The sequence below is a fragment of the Neolamprologus brichardi genome, chromosome 23, assembly GCF_056152115.1.
Source record: "Neolamprologus brichardi isolate AB-2024 chromosome 23, ASM5615211v1, whole genome shotgun sequence".
NCBI classification, from domain to species: Eukaryota; Metazoa; Chordata; class Actinopteri; order Cichliformes; family Cichlidae; genus Neolamprologus; species Neolamprologus brichardi.
In genome coordinates, this window is record NC_142125.1 from 13,432,055 (window position 1) to 13,449,850 (window position 17,796).

General features: G+C 42.0%; 1 protein-coding gene across 2 annotated transcripts in view; it reads right to left on the bottom strand.

The window, feature by feature from the left end:
• Window positions 1-3,027: 3,027 nt before the first annotated feature.
• Window positions 3,028-17,796, bottom strand: part of ryk (receptor like tyrosine kinase) — a 52,046-nt gene continuing 37,277 nt past the window's right edge. For both annotated transcript variants that reach the window (XM_006790430.2, XM_006790429.2), the window contains exons 11-16: window positions 16,918-16,987; window positions 15,403-15,535; window positions 11,452-11,561; window positions 11,174-11,333; window positions 8,880-9,016; window positions 3,028-5,321 (exon numbers count right to left, since the gene is read on the bottom strand). In XM_006790430.2, coding sequence (XP_006790493.2) covers window positions 5,210-5,321; window positions 8,880-9,016; window positions 11,174-11,333; window positions 11,452-11,561; window positions 15,403-15,535; window positions 16,918-16,987 — 722 coding nt within the window. In that variant the 3' untranslated portion in view covers window positions 3,028-5,209. The remainder of the gene's footprint in view (window positions 5,322-8,879; window positions 9,017-11,173; window positions 11,334-11,451; window positions 11,562-15,402; window positions 15,536-16,917; window positions 16,988-17,796) is intronic.

Sequence of the window (17,796 nt, forward strand, 5' to 3'; positions counted from 1 at the left end):
GCCCAAGTTTTTGTCTACATGTTGATATCCAAATCCTCTTCTAGCTGAGACTAAAAGGAGGCAGGTCACATATTATACCCTGTTCACTGACGTGTCTCACATGGAGAAGGCTTACCCAGAATGCAGTTCTTCAAGTGTTCGCCAGTGAGTTATCAGAAAACAGATCAAACATGCGAGTTATCAATGCCTTAAACTGCTGCAGGTTATTGAAATGATGATATATCCCATGATGCTGATGCTCAAAGGCGGTTTTAGAGAAAAAAAAATCACACTGAGGAAAAAACAATAACAACAACAACCACAACAGGTTTTGGTTTCAGATTGTGACGCTTGGAGTGGGTGTACAAGTAAACTGTTGGTGGCTTTCAATGAAGCTGAAATGTGTGGAAATGTGTGGAAAATGTGTGCAAAGTATGTAAAGTCAGTGGAAACGGAGTGACAGCAATGAAGATGAGTCAAGCTGGAAGCTCAAACTGGGCCCAGTTCCCAGAAACAGGATTACAGAGCTGCCTGGAGGTTCTCAGTGAATTAAACCCAGAAACCCCCGCAGACAGGAACTTCGAAAGCCAGAACCTCTCTAAACTCTGCCGTACTGTGACACAACAGTCTGCTGCTGAGGATGCAGGAGTGTTTGCTCAATGCGTCCTGTGGCCGCGTTACAGTGCGCTCTGCTGTGCCTGCAGCTGGTGAGGAAAGTAGAAAAACTGAAAGAGTGGCTTCACCGTGACACAATCTGAAAGCCACCAATGACTGAGCACATTTTGAAAATATGTCATGTTCAAGCTTCACTGAAATACCACAATGTGACACCACATGTCTGACATCCAGCTGATTTACTCAAAACAAATAAGGCCGCGGTGGTGATGTCTCCATTCTGGAGAACTTGTCTCTGAGTTTTAGTGAAATCGTTGAGATTTTAGTTCTCGTTTTCATTTTGTTATTCTAGTTTCTGCAGCGTTTCCCTATTTGTGCCTCCCAGTCCTCCCAATCCCAAGAAATGTAACTACACGTCACCGTCAACGAAGCCCGCGTTGACAAGTGCTGACAGCAGCTACACTTCTGCAGGCTGGATTAGTCCCTTCTGTGTCACTCAGTCTCTCCTATTCTGCTTGGTGTGAGCAGTTTTGTCTCTGTGTTTAGCCTGTCCTCACTTCTTGTGGTTTTGACTTCCCGATCGTCTTCACCTGTGTCTAAAGGGGAAATTGTGGTTTAAGCGGTGGTACTGTGTTGGCAGCCAGTCGACCTGCAGAAAGAGTCTGTTTTCAGATGGAGGCAGTGGTTAAAAAGTGTATTACAACAGCTCTGTGGTCTGTGGGCTACTCTTGGTCCATCAACCAGCTTCAGTGAAGAAAGTTCTAGGAAAAGCTGAAGTGAAACTGACGGTTAACAAAATGAAAAGCGTCCACTGCAGCGACCGTCTGTGCGTTTCATTCTGCATTTATTCTTTTGCTTTTTAAAGAACTTATTTTTACATTGCACTCAACAAAGTAATCCTGCTCAACAAAAAAGAGAAACTTCAAGGTCCAAAAAAATTGCACTATATTTTTTCACGTCTAGATACATGCATATGGAAGTAGGGGTGAGGTGGGCCACGAGTTTGAGACTGCTGCTTTAGAGCACAGGTGTCGGACTCTAGGCCTCGAGGGCCGATGTCCTGCAGGTTTTAGATGTGTCCTTGATCCAACGCAGCTGATTTAAATGGCTAAATTACCTCCTCAACATGTCTTGGGGTTCTCCAGAAGCCTGTTAGTGAACTAATCATGTGATTTAGGTGTGTTGACCCAGGGTGAGATCTAAAACCTGCAGGACACCGGCCCTCGAGGCCTGGAGTCCAACAGCCCTGCTCTAGAGAGTGCACAGGTGCAGGTTTGCAGTGGTTGAAAACTCATCTCTAGACAAAAAGCTCCACAAAAAGACACAATCTGGTTCTAAATGAAGAACTATCCCTCAGTCTGTGTGTAAACATCTTTGTGATCCTCTGCCTCCATATCCCCACAACCACCCTCTGCATCAGACCTTCTCCATCAACATTCTCAAAGCAAACATCCATCTGCGAAGCTCTGCTCACTGATCGTCACCTCTCTTCTTTATATTGTTGCAGGTCTGGTGTGCGTCTGTATCTATTTTAGGCTTTTTGGCAGCTTCTAACAAATTTAAACAAACTTCAGCAATCTATTTCCCTCAGTACTGCACTTTTCTTACCTGCTATCAATTATTTTTCCAGCCTGTGGGCCACAGATATAATTGATAGCATTTAGGTTTGGAGGGACTTGTGAGCAAGGGGATTTAGGGACTCAAAACAAATTAGATTTGACATAATTTTCCATTACGACATCCTAAAGAAGTGTGGCGTTCATGTGACTTTAGCCTAAAGCCGAAAGAGGCGAAACAAAACCAAATGACATAAAACAATGAAGCACAGAAGTCATCTCTGGTGCTAAAGCTCTCCATGTTTTAGAATCTGCATCTTCTTTCCATATCTAAAGCGTCCAAAATATGTTTTTTTTTAGCATCGTCTTTCTTTGCCAAGCATGTGCACGCACGACGAATTCGAGTCCGTTTTTCGTTTCTCTCAATGAACTTAAACAGTAATGCAGCAGACATACAGCAGAGCTGGAAACACAAAGTTCAACAAGTCAAGTTAAACGTGTTTATTAAAAATCTGCCTCATGGGCTTTCAGAGTGTGTAGCAAACAATATCCTCTATTCTTAGTGCTTCAGCATGGACAGGAACCAATGTGATTACTGGGCTTACTGGAAACATGGATGTAAGTTGCAACATCAACTGGCTGGCAAAGGGATAAAAGATGTCCGGTGCAGAATTGTCTGACATAAAACAATGAAGCACAGGAAAGAAAGAAGGCACAGCAGTGCAGAGGGAAGCTAAGTGCGTAATGCAGACACTAGGGGATGATTCGCTGTAGTTGGTGTCTTTAGATACAGTTAGGTTTCCCCCCCACTGTGGCTGTGACTTTTGGGGAACTACAGAAAACAAGCTTTGGATGAAGAGAGAAAAAAAGACAAAAGAACAGGGTAATATATTCAAAAGATTCCATTTAATTTGTGGATATGAAATTGGGAAGCAGTTTACAACCTTATCTCAACATGCAGTGACCATAAAAAAAAAAAACCACACATAAAGATAGTGGAAGGATACGATGAGACCAAGCTGGCGTGTGTGTTCACAGTGATTAAATCAAAATGAGTCGAGCAGTCGTGTGAAGAGCTGTGATCTCACACTGAACAATGCAGCTCAAAAAACACACTGTACACAGAAGATGGACGTAGTCAACGACTTGTTCTGTGGGCGGAGAAGAACCGCTGGCAGCGAGTGACACTTGTGAGGCAATTTCGTAAACCTTGTGCCAAAACTAAAGGCATCCAAATGTGTTTGCAGCCATGCCTGGAACATTTAATGCAAATATTTGATCGATTGTGGTTTAAGGTGACACGGCTGACTTGGTGCTGTAGAAAACATGAGCGGTGATTTATAGAAGAGCTTCCAGACTCCGCCTTAAATAAATGAACAATAAGGTAACAAAGAGCGGACTTGCTCCATCATCACACTGGAACCACAGAGATATCATGTGGTTCAAAAGCTGAGCTCAGTTTGTGTTCAGGCCACAAAATGACCCGTTTAAACATTTGCATCAATACTGAGTGATGCTGGACAGAAACATGCTAATGTTACTGTTGTGTTGAATTTGTCTTTATTAAAGATTAAGCTCTGAAAAGCCGCCCGATGAGTCGCTCACTGAAGCCGAATGCTTTCTTCAGTCCGGTCTGTTCGCGTCGTGGCTTGTAACCTGAGAGGTTCTCTTCTGCAATGGATAAAATTCACAGCCTCATTTTCACATTTCTGCTCCGACGTCTGACTATTATTTTTTTTAGAACTTGTTCTGATGATCTTGTTTGTTTTCTTTCACTTGTTTCTGATATTTTTCTGCCACCAGAATGTGCACAAAACCACAAAAGCCTCGGTATAACGGCCGCACTGTTATATTGGCCGTTGTCTCCTTGCCAAACATCGTACAACAAAAGTGACGTCACATCTGCCGGTGCAAGCCGCCGCTTCGGTGTCGATTCAGACCATGACTACACTGTCAGTGAGCTGATACCAAATGTCTCAGTCTAATCCACCCCCCCTACACGTCACATCTGGTTTCAAGACAGCAAGACCATGGGTGATGTCACAGCGCCTACACCAATCTTTTATATATAGTCTACTGTACTTTAGTAAGAAGCAGATGCATCCCACAGATTCAGTCCGCCATGATTTATGTCCCTCTGACATCAATCCATCTTCGAACGTTGGTTCTCAGACGCTTCGATCTGATGGTGTTGGCGAGAACGCTCCACTCGATGCTTCACTAACCAACTGGTCACATCACATCCACCTTTTACACACACACACTTGGTGGCTCTGACAGCGGAAATAAAAAGTACAAGAGGAAGACAGCAGTGACATTGAAATAATAAGTGTCCACGTGTAAAAATCAGGTTTATACAGATAGCTCTGCAGAGCTGATGTTCCAGCTGTGGTGTCCACGTCTTTATCCACGCTGCTGGCATAGGAAAAAAAAAAGTGGTGTGACGTCTCTGTTGAGTGCGCTCCAGTAAAGGAAACTCATCCACGGCAGAGGAAGCGCTGTACCATTTGCAGAGAAATCATTTCAACAGATCTGCCTCTCGTACCGAGCCTGAGTGGAGCAGCATGTCCAGAAGATTATGGTTACTGAAGCTCTCTGGTCTACTTTGGTACCTAACTCATTCTGCTGTGGAGTTATTTACACCCAAAACATATCTAAAATTTGCACAACATTACAGAATCTGTAGAAAATACTGCAGAAGCTTAAATTGTTCTTTTAAAAAGTCACTCAATGGCACAAAAAAAGTCCTCATCTTTTCATTCTTCGGGTCCTCTTTGCGTGTGGAGATCGTCGATCGGCGCCTTTTCTAGATGCTTTCAAAGCAAATGGAACAATATTGAACACAGAGTCGTTTTACTTTGCTATGCTGTAAAAAGGTAATTTAACTATATAAAAACTCCAAAAGAACTGTACAAAACAAAAGCATCGGGCACAAGTCTGCTCATCTTTCATGTGATAAGGCACAATTTCAAATGTGCATTCCCCGTGAAAAGTGTCCGCCAGCCTTTAGTGTCGTTGCTTTAATGGATTAGAAGAAGAAGAAGTGGCACCCACTGCTTTCACACGTAAGCACCCAACGCTGCGTGAAACTCTGTGAGACACTGGACCAGCTGCTGAAACTTGGGCCTCTCCTCGGGGTCCAAGGCCCAGCAACAAGCCATCACTGCAAACCTGCAACACAGAGAAGGATCAGGTCAAAGTTCACAGAGGAGTCATGTCTGAAAACACCTCACAGATCATTTGAAAATTGGGCCTCCCAGCTTAGACTGGCACTGCCTAAACCTAAACAAGCAGATATCCTGGGAAAGTGTAATGCGTCCATTCACTGACCTTTCCAACTTTTAAAAAAGTGGAAAATCTTTGTGAATCAACAGCTATGGGAAAAAAAGGAGAAATTCATGTCCAGGAACACAAATGAATACATGCTGTGACATCATGAGGGTGCTCTTGAAGCTCCGTAAGTGCCATGTAAATAAAATGAAAGTGAATAAATTTTCATTTTTATAAGAGAAAAACTGGATTTAAAGGCAGCGTTCGCGTAGTATTATACTGCAACTGCTGTATTGTCTTGAACCAGGAGCTGCCTGTGCAGTGCTGATAGAAATGCGTGAGATATAATTACCTCTCTATCAGCGCACGGCCTCGATTACATAAGCTCTAGTATTGTGGTGAAGGAAGCCATTGCCTCAACATCTATTGTATTTGCAAGGAAACAGTTTTTTGATGACTTAACAGATTTCAGGTAATCAGATCCTGAGTTTCCTTTAATCATCGAGAATTGCACATTTCTGTGGGGATTTGACACGAGTTTGTTTTCTTTAAATGCCTCTGCGCTGGGATGGCGGCGCTCCGAGGAATTAGTGTAAAAGTAATATCCGAGGAACACCTGGAGGGAGTTTCATCAAATCTGCACTCATCAATTAATTGGAACTTGGTGGTTAAAAGCCAAACTTAAGAAGACACTTCTAAACACACTGGTTATGGCAACATTTAAGACAAATGATCAAGTCCACACAGTCACAGGTGAATGATTAAGTGCCATAACACAGGAACCAAAGGGAAGAGCGTTACTGTATTTCTCATTTAGTCAGATCCTGATGTCATGAAGTAATCTCTGATGCTAAAGCTCTCCATGTTTTAGAATCTGCATCTTCTTTCCATATCTGAAGCACTGTCTGATAACTGCTCGGCTCTAAATGTGATTTTTTAGCATTGTCTTTCTTTGCCAAGCATGTGCACGCACGACAAATTTGAGTCTGTTTTTCGTTTCTCTCAATGAACTTAAACACTAATGCAGCAGACATACAGCAGAGCTGGAACAACAAAGCTCAACAAAGTCAAGATAAATATGTGTTTATCAAAAATCTGCCTCATGGGCTTTCAGTCTGTGCAGCAAACAATATCCTCTATTCTTAGTACTTCAGCACGGACAGGAACCAATGTAGATTACTGGACTTAATGGAAACATGCATGTAAGTTGCAATGTCAACTGGTTGGCAAAGGGATAAAAGGTGTAAAATTTGTCAAATCCAGCCAGTCTTTTTGTTTTCTTTCATCAAAATACCCCAAATTTTGACTTGCTTTAATACTGATCTTGTGTAGGCTCTTTTTGATGAATGTGGAGGATGTATCAGGAAATTTCCAGAGAGACTGATGCAGCATGCGTGGTAGTGTGGACTCCATCTGTACTGTGTCTGTTTTTTAAATGTTAATACGAGCGCAGAAATCAGCCTCCTGTATCTTCCTTGGTTATTCAGGACTAGCTCAAAGTAAAGCCTCTACTCCTCCAGCTACTAGTTCAGATGGTTCAGACATGCAAGGATGCCTCCTGGATGATACCTAACTGAGGTGGGAAGAGACACAAGGACAGACACCACAGAGACTATGTCTCTTGTCTGGCCTGGGGATGCCTTGGTGTCCTCTCAGAAAAGCTAAAAGTGGTGACCCAGGAAACATTCAACCAGTCAGCTCGGGTCATCCAGAAAACTGCTGGATGGCACATCCATGCACATCTGGATCTGGCTTCAAGCAAATGTTAACTCCTCATGAAGCAGTTCTTACCCCTAAATCGTCTGGGGGGGGGGGGGGGGGGGGGGGGTTTTTAAAGTAAAGGCCAGACACCTTCTTTCTTTGCTGTCTTCAGAGATTGTTGGGAATGGAAAGTATAACTTTTGCAGGTTTAAGTACACCCCGAAGACAGAAATACCATGAGAATTTGACGGGCATGGCACAAACACATTTCTGCTTCTCCCAAGTCAGCTTCCAGCAAGTGTTAATTTCCACCAAACACTAATCCATCCATGCACTGCCAGGGCTGCTTTGAGCTTCCTCACTACAAACCTGTTTTGGGGGATCAGATGGTAAATACTACTGCAGTGATGCAAAAAAAAAAATGAAACCAGTGGGACAACATTGCCTCTTCTTCTTGACAGCCTGATGGAGTTAAACTTTGCATCAATCAAAGCTAGTAGCAGCTGAACAGTTTGATTCGACTCAGGTCCTCAAACAATATGTCAACTAGCAGCACATTTATTGTGCCGACAGTCTCCAATAACAAGCTTCACTGCAGCTGAAAATACACTCTTCACTGCAGACTTACAGATGTGACAAATTAAAGGAAAAGCCAGTATGAAAACAGTCTTCCAGTGGAAGATATTCACTTATTTGGTGCTCAAATAAAATAAACAGAATGGCGCTTTATTGTCAATGTACTGTGCAGAAGGGTTAGGGTCAGGAATAAACAGCAAACAGAACAGATATACAGCCAAGGGGAATATATACAAACTAGAGGAATATATACAAAACAACAGAAAGGCACACATTGGAGAGGAAAGTGTTTGGAAACAGTGCAAAAGGACTTGGTCTGCGTTTTGAGTATTCGCATCAAAGGTGATGACCTTTACTGAACTTTGCACTGATCTGCAGTGACGCTTCCCTCTAAAACAAAAAAGAGAAACACTCTTTTCCACTGTCTGTGGACAGTGATGATTTGCCACGCTTTCCAGAATATTGTTGCACCGTTACCAGTCTGTTGTGGAAAAACATTGTGGGTTTTTTTCTTTCTCTTAAAAATTATGAAACACTTTAACTGTAAACAACTACTGCTTTAAAGTAGGCAAACTGATCTTTTGACCAGTTAGTGTGAAGATGACAACATTCACTGAGTCATCTGGTCTCAGATTTGTGCTGAAAAGCTAGCGCATACATTTATTACTTCTAGGTTGCACTGCTCTCAGCCTACAGTAATATGGAGTTCTTGAGGCGATGAAGTGGCACTATATACATGAAACATGAGTTGCTTCTTGTTACACTTTATAGGTGGGAAAAAAAGGCTAAATCATCTTGTAATGAGAAGGCCATACTGATAAACTGCTACTTAAAATCATAAAAAACAATTTATAAAGGAGGTGCAGCACTGCATCATCCTTGACTTGTTGTCATTGCAAATCAGAAAATTGTGGGATTAGAGTAATAATCCTACAGAAACCAAACCTGGCCACACTGATCTATACCTTACCCAGCGGATAGCAGTGGACATAGTGTTGCTGTGGTTCTGTATATTATTAACGTCTGTAAACTGTCGACAAATAGGACAAGAAAAGGAAGGACGACTCAAAAAACTAGCTCCAACTCTTACCAAAGTCAAATAAACAAGTGAAAATACAGAGTGTGCGTGTGTGTGTGTGTGTGTGTGTGTGCGTGCGAGGGGGGGGAGGGGGGGCAACTTACAGCTCATCTGGACAGTTGATTGGTTGTGCTATTCTGTACCCATCTTTTAGGTAAGCCGACATCTCGAAAGGGTCAATGTCGACGTAGGGGGTCTGCCCCAGAGTCATCAGCTCCCACAGCGTCACTCCAAAAGCCCACTGTGAACACACAAATTCTCTGAATAACCCTGAGACCAGTGCTTAGCATTCATTCACAGCACTTTACAAAAAATACAAGCTTTCAATGTGTTTTCATCAAACAGGGCGAACATAACCAGAGGGTGGAAAAGTAGCGTTCCCACTTGTTGTACTTGTATTCAAATACACGACGTTCCAAATGAACAATGTGAGGAAATTATGTCAAGAAATGTATTTGGAATATAAATCACTGCTGCCAGTTTTTGTTGAGAGTGAAAGTGTAAGCAGTTATTATCAGGGTTCAAACTGCCGGCGAGTGTTCACTCCAACCTCTGAGCAGAGAAAAGACGAATTACTCGAATCATATTTAAGGTGCTTCCAGTAGGTTTTGACCTTGAAGTTGTTTGTTTAAACTCTGGAAGCCATGATATCTAAAAATAAAACCGACATTGACAGAGAGAATAGCCCAGAAAGCATTGAGTTTCTGCTGTGTTAGTATGCCCCGAGCCTTAATGGGGTGACACAGGACCTTTAAAAGGAAGTGCAAGGACTGTTTAGGAACTAAGAGCAAAGTGAGGGGGGGGTTGGGACAATAAAACAAAAACGTCTTCTACAGTAAACCACCCTGTTCCCACATCAGTGAATAAGCCGCTGCCAACATTCCCAGTAAAGCTTAAACATGCCAATAGGAACGCTCCCATCCTGTGTCGCTTGCTATCTGATTTGTGTACCTGCTGATGTAAGGGCACAATACATTCGTGTGCGTAACAGCAACACACTTCTCGTTTGGCTCTCAGCGAAGGCGGTCGCACTTTTCTCCTCTTCTCCTTACCCTTATCTTCCCTGCTTAGCCTCTGTGTCCTTGTCTGTCTCATGTACATTACTTTCCTTGGAACAGTCTCTCACTGTTGTTCTCTAAAACCTAAAAGAGAATTCCAAGGCTGAAGCCGGACAAACACTCCCTGATAACGACTGTGTGATGACTATTCTCCCCATCCCATGCAAGGCCACCTGGATTGGCTGGAGGACTGTTTACTTAGCCTGATAGGGTGAAGGACACTGTCTCAGCTGAACTATAGACACGCACACACACACACACTTACACTGATAAGCACTCACTCATCTCCCCTTCCCTTTCCAACGCCTTCGATGCTTGTTACCTCCTGGGAACACGAGGCGGGTCTGGGCCCGCGCTGGCGAGTCGGCGCAGTGGCAAGATGGCTGCTGTGTTGCCTGGGATTACTCCTCATCCCCTACCCAACCCTGTTGCTGGTCACGTGCTCTATAATGTTGTACTGTGGACATTTATGTGCTTTTCTGTGCAGAGGAGTTTTTTTGTTTCCTGTTCTCATGCTGTCCTCCTGTAGCCCAGCATGAGTAGAGGTCTCTTTTTTTCCTCTTGTACTTTTTCCCATTGTAGTGTCCATTTCAGTGGTTTTTCTGTATTGCAACCGTTCTCTGACTTGTATCCCCATGTGGTGTCTGTGTTGTGTGTGTAAGGTCGGGGGGCGGGTTCATTCCACTGCAGGGCAACCTACCACTGCATGTGGCGAATAAAATTTGAACTTGAACTTGAACACACTCAAGATGCTATACAGCTCCAGGTACTTGTATGGACTTGCACTGGGTGGCTGTTAATGCCAGGCCTCTGTTAAATCTAAGTGCCATGATTGCCATGGAGCGGTGTGACCATAAGAGGAATGTGGAGGGGGTGGGGACACGTCTGGCTCGTGTCTCAGTGGTGTCTCTGAGGATCTGTTAGGCAGACTTCCCGACTGCCTCCGTCGCACCCGGTCTTCTATCCTGGAACAGGAAAGCGAGAAGAGCCACAGACACACCTTTTCCTTTGACACCTTGACCAAGTGTCTAAGAATGGCTTGCACACAATCGGTGCCATTTCCCGGATCGCCTTAACCGCATCATGTCTACTGGAAACATACTCGCATTTAGAAACCTCAGAGAGACAGGAAAGGTTTCTTCTGCTATTGTTTTGTTGACAACGAATCACAGTTACAGCGTTGCCTTGTTAAGCAACAGCAAGCAGACAAAGCAAAAATGAAGCCCAAGAGGGCGCAACAAAATAATCTTTAGTTGCCCTAAATGGTTGACAACACAGTGGCTGTGTCCATCATTTATATACAGTCTATGGAAGTAAACTGCATATCTGGTAGTTCTTACCACATCACTTGCACTGGAAAAGTCATTGTTGAGCAGGCTTTCCAGGGCCATCCAGCGGACAGGCCGGTTCTCATTATCCCCCAGACAGTGGTAATCCATGGGAAAGAGATCTCGGGCGAGGGCATTGTCTGTAATCTTCACCTGCATGTTGTCGTCAATGCTGTCGGTGGAGGGAAAGCACGGCCTTTATTTTTGACAAATTAAATTCCAAACCAAATCACCTGAAAGCTACCGAGGACAGCGTGACGACAGCTAGAGTCAGGTCGCTGAAAACTTACACGCAGTTCCTAGCGGCGAGGTCTTTGTGTATGACCTCTCTGCGAGCCAAGTAGCTCATTCCACATGCAATCTGGATGGCCATGTAAACCAGGTCCTGCTGAGAGATTGCCTGAAAGGAAATGGGGGAGAGAGGGCGACAATGTGCAGTTGAGAGACAGACAGGAAAAAAAGTAAAGACGGAGAGAGGATACCTGGTGACTTCTGTGTAAAATTGTTCTAGTTTTCTTTGGAACGGGACAATGTGGGTGAAATATGGGCATTACATACACCACGACTATTTTTTCCTCTATAAATTCAACTGCAAGGAGACTGGAAAAACAAGACCTGACATGACTTGTTTAAATGCAACCTTTAAAATTTCAAAGATATATACGTACCCATGTACAACATGTTCCCTCAAGTGTAACAACTTTGGTGACCTCTAAACTCTTATTTCAGTGTCAACATCGAGTATAATAAGATAATTAACACACGTCAGCATGCCGAGGAGAAAAAACAGGTGTTATTTTTTTTGTGATAAAGGGGTAAACTAAGGCTACATCCACATTAATCTCTGTCTAGACTCAACAGTTTCAGAAATATTTCCTCATCTATATACCTACCTCTTGCAACAAGATCATTCATGTACACTGTGTAAACACAGCAGAATGTTGCGGTAGCTCAGCGGAAAACACTGCTGCCCCTCAACAAGAGGGTCCTGGGTTCAAACTGTGTGTGTGCTTCAATGTGGAGTTTGTTGATTTTCTTGCCATCAAAAAATAAAATAATATAAAAAACCTAAATGCTCCCTAAATGTCATTAAATCTGAGAAAAGCTCCCACCTCACCAAAGAATTAGATATTTTTTTTGCACAGTACTTTTTAGAATAGCTCAAGAAGCCATTCAAAATTGTAGTTAATTGAGTTAAAGGGCTTGAAGTGCACAGAGGTGAGTTTTTGTGCTTTTTAATTCGTGCTCTTAAGTAGAGGAGATGACCAAATGCATTTTTCAAAGCCAAAAAAACCAAAACACCCACACAACACATTTAAGCGTCGTTAAACACTCCAAGTGCCACAATCGACGTGATACAGTCTGTTCATTTGGTGAACACCAATATCACCATCATGACCAAAAGCAACATTTACGAGTGTTAAAATATGACTAAATCATAAAATTATTTTGACACACAAGGGATCATGGCTACAAGATGAGCCAGTTGACAAAATGTAGGCAAAAAGGCAACCTGTCAAATGCTGGTATCAGCCTTGAAAGTTTACCCAAAACGCACTTCTAGAAGTTTTGCTTTTTTCCAGTGAATTATCTGAAACAAGATCAAACCTCCAGAGCACCCATACTTCTTTCGCTTCCTTTGATTGACTTTATTGAAAATAATAATAAATATAAATATAAATAAATCCCTTATTGTTACACTTAAAGTTCATTACAGGGAAAAAGAAAAAAAAACAGCACAACTTTAAGTGTTTTGTTTACATTTCTACTACTTTGACCGTCTGAATCACTAATTTGATGCTGCATTAAAAAAATCTAGTAAAGTGAGAGCCTTTATCTAACAAAAAATAATTCATATTATGTTGGTAAAGTTTTGCAGTCCTTCATTAAATAGACTACAAATGAGCATCAGGCTGTATTTTTCTCATGTACCATTGTGATATCCTTAAGCGTAATTTTTTTTTTAAAAAACATATGCTTTTATTTTATTATAATTTCTCACTTTTTAATAACAACACTGTCGTGTTTTTGCAGTGAACCATGGCTAACACACAGAACAGCAAGATTTACTGCTGCAAAAGCCCTGAGGCAAATACTTAAAGCTCAAAGTGATGATGGAAATATCTGAAACATGTCTCACCCACAATTAAGATGTTAGTTTGAAACTGAAGCATGGATGTAACAAAGGAGAACACCCTAAACATACGGACTTCACTGTCATTTATTACTGATCAAAGTATTATGGAGTAGCTTTAGAATATCAGTCACAGATAAAGTAAAAATATAGATATGAGAGAAACAGTTTTCTTAGATAAAAGTTAGACGTGAACGCACTTGGTCATTTTAGCCGTTTGACTGCTTTACATTGAGAGACAAGAGTTAACATTGCTCTGAGGATTTGATCTGATGTGACGCAGAAACTCTTTTCCTCAGAGGTTTAACCGAGTCTTGCATTAAAGAAATGAGTCTGCTTTGTCTGTGGAGCTGTTGAAGGGCTTACTGACAATAGCTCTAAGTCAGCAGGTGTGTCAGAGAAAAGACACTCGACCGCTAACGAAGTGAGGCTGCTCCTGTAACAAACATCCTGGAGAGCTGAAAAGACAACACTGAGCTCTTTAAGTAACAGCTCCAAATAATTGTGTGTATGGTTCAATTCTCTTGCATCTGGTCTGATTTACTCAGCACAATCCCCGGCTTGGATGTAAACACTGGAAATGGACTTTGTTGTCTTATCTGACAGTTGACACTCTGATGGAGGCAAAATTAAAGCTTGGGACTATACCGAAAAACAAAGACTTGGGCAACCAGTGAACAAAGATTAGAAGAATTTAAGTCAACCGCTCAAGCGAAACGGCTACATGTGCAGCTGCTATGAGACATTCAAACTGTGGAGAATACATCTCAGCTGTCGGTGAAAGAAAAATGTCTAAGAACAAGGTCAACGCTCCAAACCTCCTCCCTCCCTCCACAGTCACACCTTTTAAACCAGATGTTCGCTCGCAGAATGAATGTGCTCTCGGAGCATTTCCCCGCGAGTTTAATCTAAGCTGGCCTGATACTGAGCTGATTTATAGCTCAGTGTTTATTGCAACACCTCCAACTTAATGACTAAGTCTTTGTCTCCCGTAGCCGCCAAAGGTACGTATTGGAACTGCCGACAAGGAAGGTGCTGATGTGTGCCTGAAAAAGGCGTTTGATTATTGTAAATGTGTGGCAAGCTTCATCTTGTGATCGCAAAGCATTTTTCTGCATCTGTATTTTGCAGCTGATTGATTGGTTGGATCTGCTGTGGCTTTTCTCCAAGCGCATGAAAGCCTCCCTGGGGTTAACTGTACAAAAGCCCGATTGTCTCCACGGAGTGAGTTACAAACCTTTGCCCTGAGCACCGGCTTCATCACTGTATCAACAGACCTCTTAATAACAGTGTAAACAGTAGTTACTGTAGGTGCTACTCGTTACTGATTGCTGCAAACACAAAATGTTCTTTCATGCTTGACACTACGATGGAATCTGACTTATCTTTCAATCTGGGGGATTTATTTTAATGGCTTAATAAACGTTAAAGAGGAGCCACGCATACTCTGACGCATTTATTCTAATGGTTTTACACGCAAGCTGCTCTGAGAACAAGTTTACCCCCTTCACTTCAAAGGTCCTGCCTGAAGAAAAAGCAGCTTGCAACTGCCTTCAAGTCACATATTTTTATAAATGTGCATTTATGTGATGTATCTGTGTTTTTTCTGTAATTCTTTTGTGTACTTTCCCAATTATAACCGCTGACAATTTGTTTTCCTTAATGCAATATATTCCTGTTTTTTTTTAATTCTTCCATAAATGTATCCAGTTTTATTTTTGGCTCTGATATGCAGCTTTGAATTTAACATCCTTATTTTGCTTGTATGTCAAAATATTTCGTTCAGATGAGATTGAGATATATAGATAGATATCTCTATATAGATAAATGTATCTCTGTATCTATAAATCTCTGTATCTATACATATACATACACGCACAGCTTGATCATAGCTGAAAACCAAGCACTCGTCACCAGACATGACCTTCCAGAAGAAATTTGGTTTGAGACAAAAGTTGCTTGAGTAGTACGGAGCAGGTGGTTGGAACGGTCAAAACAAGACAGATGTGCCCGAAGAGATCCAGGCATGGCCGAGAACATGACTTTTAATGGTGGGGGGTTTAATATTGCTTTTGATTACAGTTTGTCTGCTGAGCTGAAGCCTCACCTGTGGGTTATTAGCCTCAGCTAACTTGCACTGCCGCAGGAACTGCTTCAGATTACCCCAAGCCATAAAAGGCAGCAGCACCATGGGCTTCTCTCCATCCTCTGTGCACACATGGCTTATGGGAAGCAGATTTCTTAAAAGAAAAGAGAAAGGAAACAGGACCTGAGTGTACCAGATCATCATTTCTGCTCATGTACACGTCTACTGCACATTAAAGGAAGAGTAAAGGACATTATCATCCAAAACATCAAAGAGGAACTGTCAGCAAATATGACAGAGCTGATGTCATGCAGAGGAAAGAGGAAGGCGTGGGACATTGTGACGACAATCTTTTCCACACAAGTACACTGCTGTAAGGCTGCTGTACATTTCGGGTAAAATCTGCCAAAGAAATGCTGCTTTGACCCGTTTTGCTAATTTTCTGTTCCATGTATTTATTCTTAGCCACTACTTTCAAATAACATTAAAAAAATAATATTTCGTATTTGAATTCAAAAATAATCCTTGTTCATCTTCACTGGGTCTTGCTGCAGTCCTTAGTCTATGCTCTTTCTGAAAGAAAAAGACTGTTTAGGGATCTAACCCATCTTGTTAAACAAACTTTCTTCTGATTGGCCGCTTCTCTTAAGCAAAACCTTTGGTCGTTGGGGTTTCTGTATCCTTAACATCATTACATGAGGGGTTTGTGCCTTCGCTGACGTCATAAAGATCAGTGGGGAAAAACTGCAATCGAGTGTTTATCTTTTAGCTTTTATATGAAAAGGGTCAGGTTTGAGCTGAACATCCACTACTGGAAGAAGATATATTTGAAGAACAATTTTATTTTAGAATTTAAATTCTCATAAAGTCTTAAGACAAAACACAAAGCTGACAACAAATTGATTTCACAAACGGCCATTCCCTAAAAACAATCCATGATGACTTTTGGGCCATAAAACTGTGTCAAGAATATAAAAATCACATATATCAGACACTCAGATACCCTGTTTGCCAATCTTCAATAGGAACATCCACCATTTTATCAGTATGTACAAGAAAACAAAAAAGAAACGGTCTCCTTTAAAATAAATTCAGAGCCTTTCAGACAATATTTTATTACAAATGTCACAAAGACTGACTTCGATTCACACTCCTTATTAAGGTATCAGCCCTGTTGGCAAACATGTGGTGTTCTTTCATCAATGTTTAAATTGACACTTAAGAGACGACCACAGAAGCAAGGCTGGCATGCTATGCTCAAGCGTCATCAAGACATCCAACCGGTGACGTAAGACACAAACCCTGCTGGTGTTGTGACATTTATTTTGGCTTTCAAAATAAACTTGCATTTCTAAAGAAACTGTAATTAAAAAACTGATGAAAAACTCTGATGGGACGGTAACTGTATGACAGCAGCTATGATTCCTTATATGATGCCGAGCAATAGATTCTTTTTTCCTCATGTGCATCAACAGGATGCCTGAATATTTAATATTCTCTAAAGGCCCAGCTATGTGTATATGTGGCAAGATTTACCTGTGATGAAGGCCACGAAGTTTGCAACTTTCAGTCAACATCATCGTCACCTGCACCTCAGAAGCATGATCTGAAAAATTTTATTGGACACAAAAAAACAAACATTTAAATTAAAAACAACAAACTTGGAGCAATGAGCGTCTGTTGGTGCCGTGTGTTTGATTTTTATCATTTCATTGCAGTTTCTCTGCCAGCAGTCATTTGTAGTGGGAAACTTCAGGGGAAAACTAACTTGAGCCAGTTTTTAATCTGCATTTGCAGCTTTGCCATCGTCTGGAACTTATGGAAAGCAGTATTGTTCCCCTCCCAAAAGGCGAATGAGGAGGAAGTAAAGAGTTTAACAAAGCCAAAACTGGTATGAAGACATTGTTCGCCGAGTGGTATCCACCCCTCACTGAGTAAACATGAGAATAGAGAGGTCAAAAGGCAACTGGCAGAGAAAGCAGACACATGCCGCTAACAAAGAACCTGACAGTCCTGCATACGGGAGCTGCTTCGCTGGCATGCAACCCCGCAGCATGAGTAAGACTTATTATTCATTTACTGTCAAATTCGTGTGTCTGTTTATTGGATTGAAACCCATATAGGGTCATCGGCTGAAGCTAGCAGTGAAGTACCTACTGTTTCTGAGAGACAATGTTTGGGTAACAATCATCGGTGCTCATCCGCAGGGCATCAAAAACTACTCCAAACCGCAACCTGACGTGTTGGTTATGTTTCAGTTCGCGGATGTTTGTCATCCCACCCACATCTTCAGTGTTACAGTCATGTTTCAGTTCAGTGATGGAATCGCAGCGCTCACTCATGCCACAAATCCGCTGTTATACAACACTGTGCGAAAATCTACAGCCATTTTTTATTTGTATTTTGCTTCCAAGG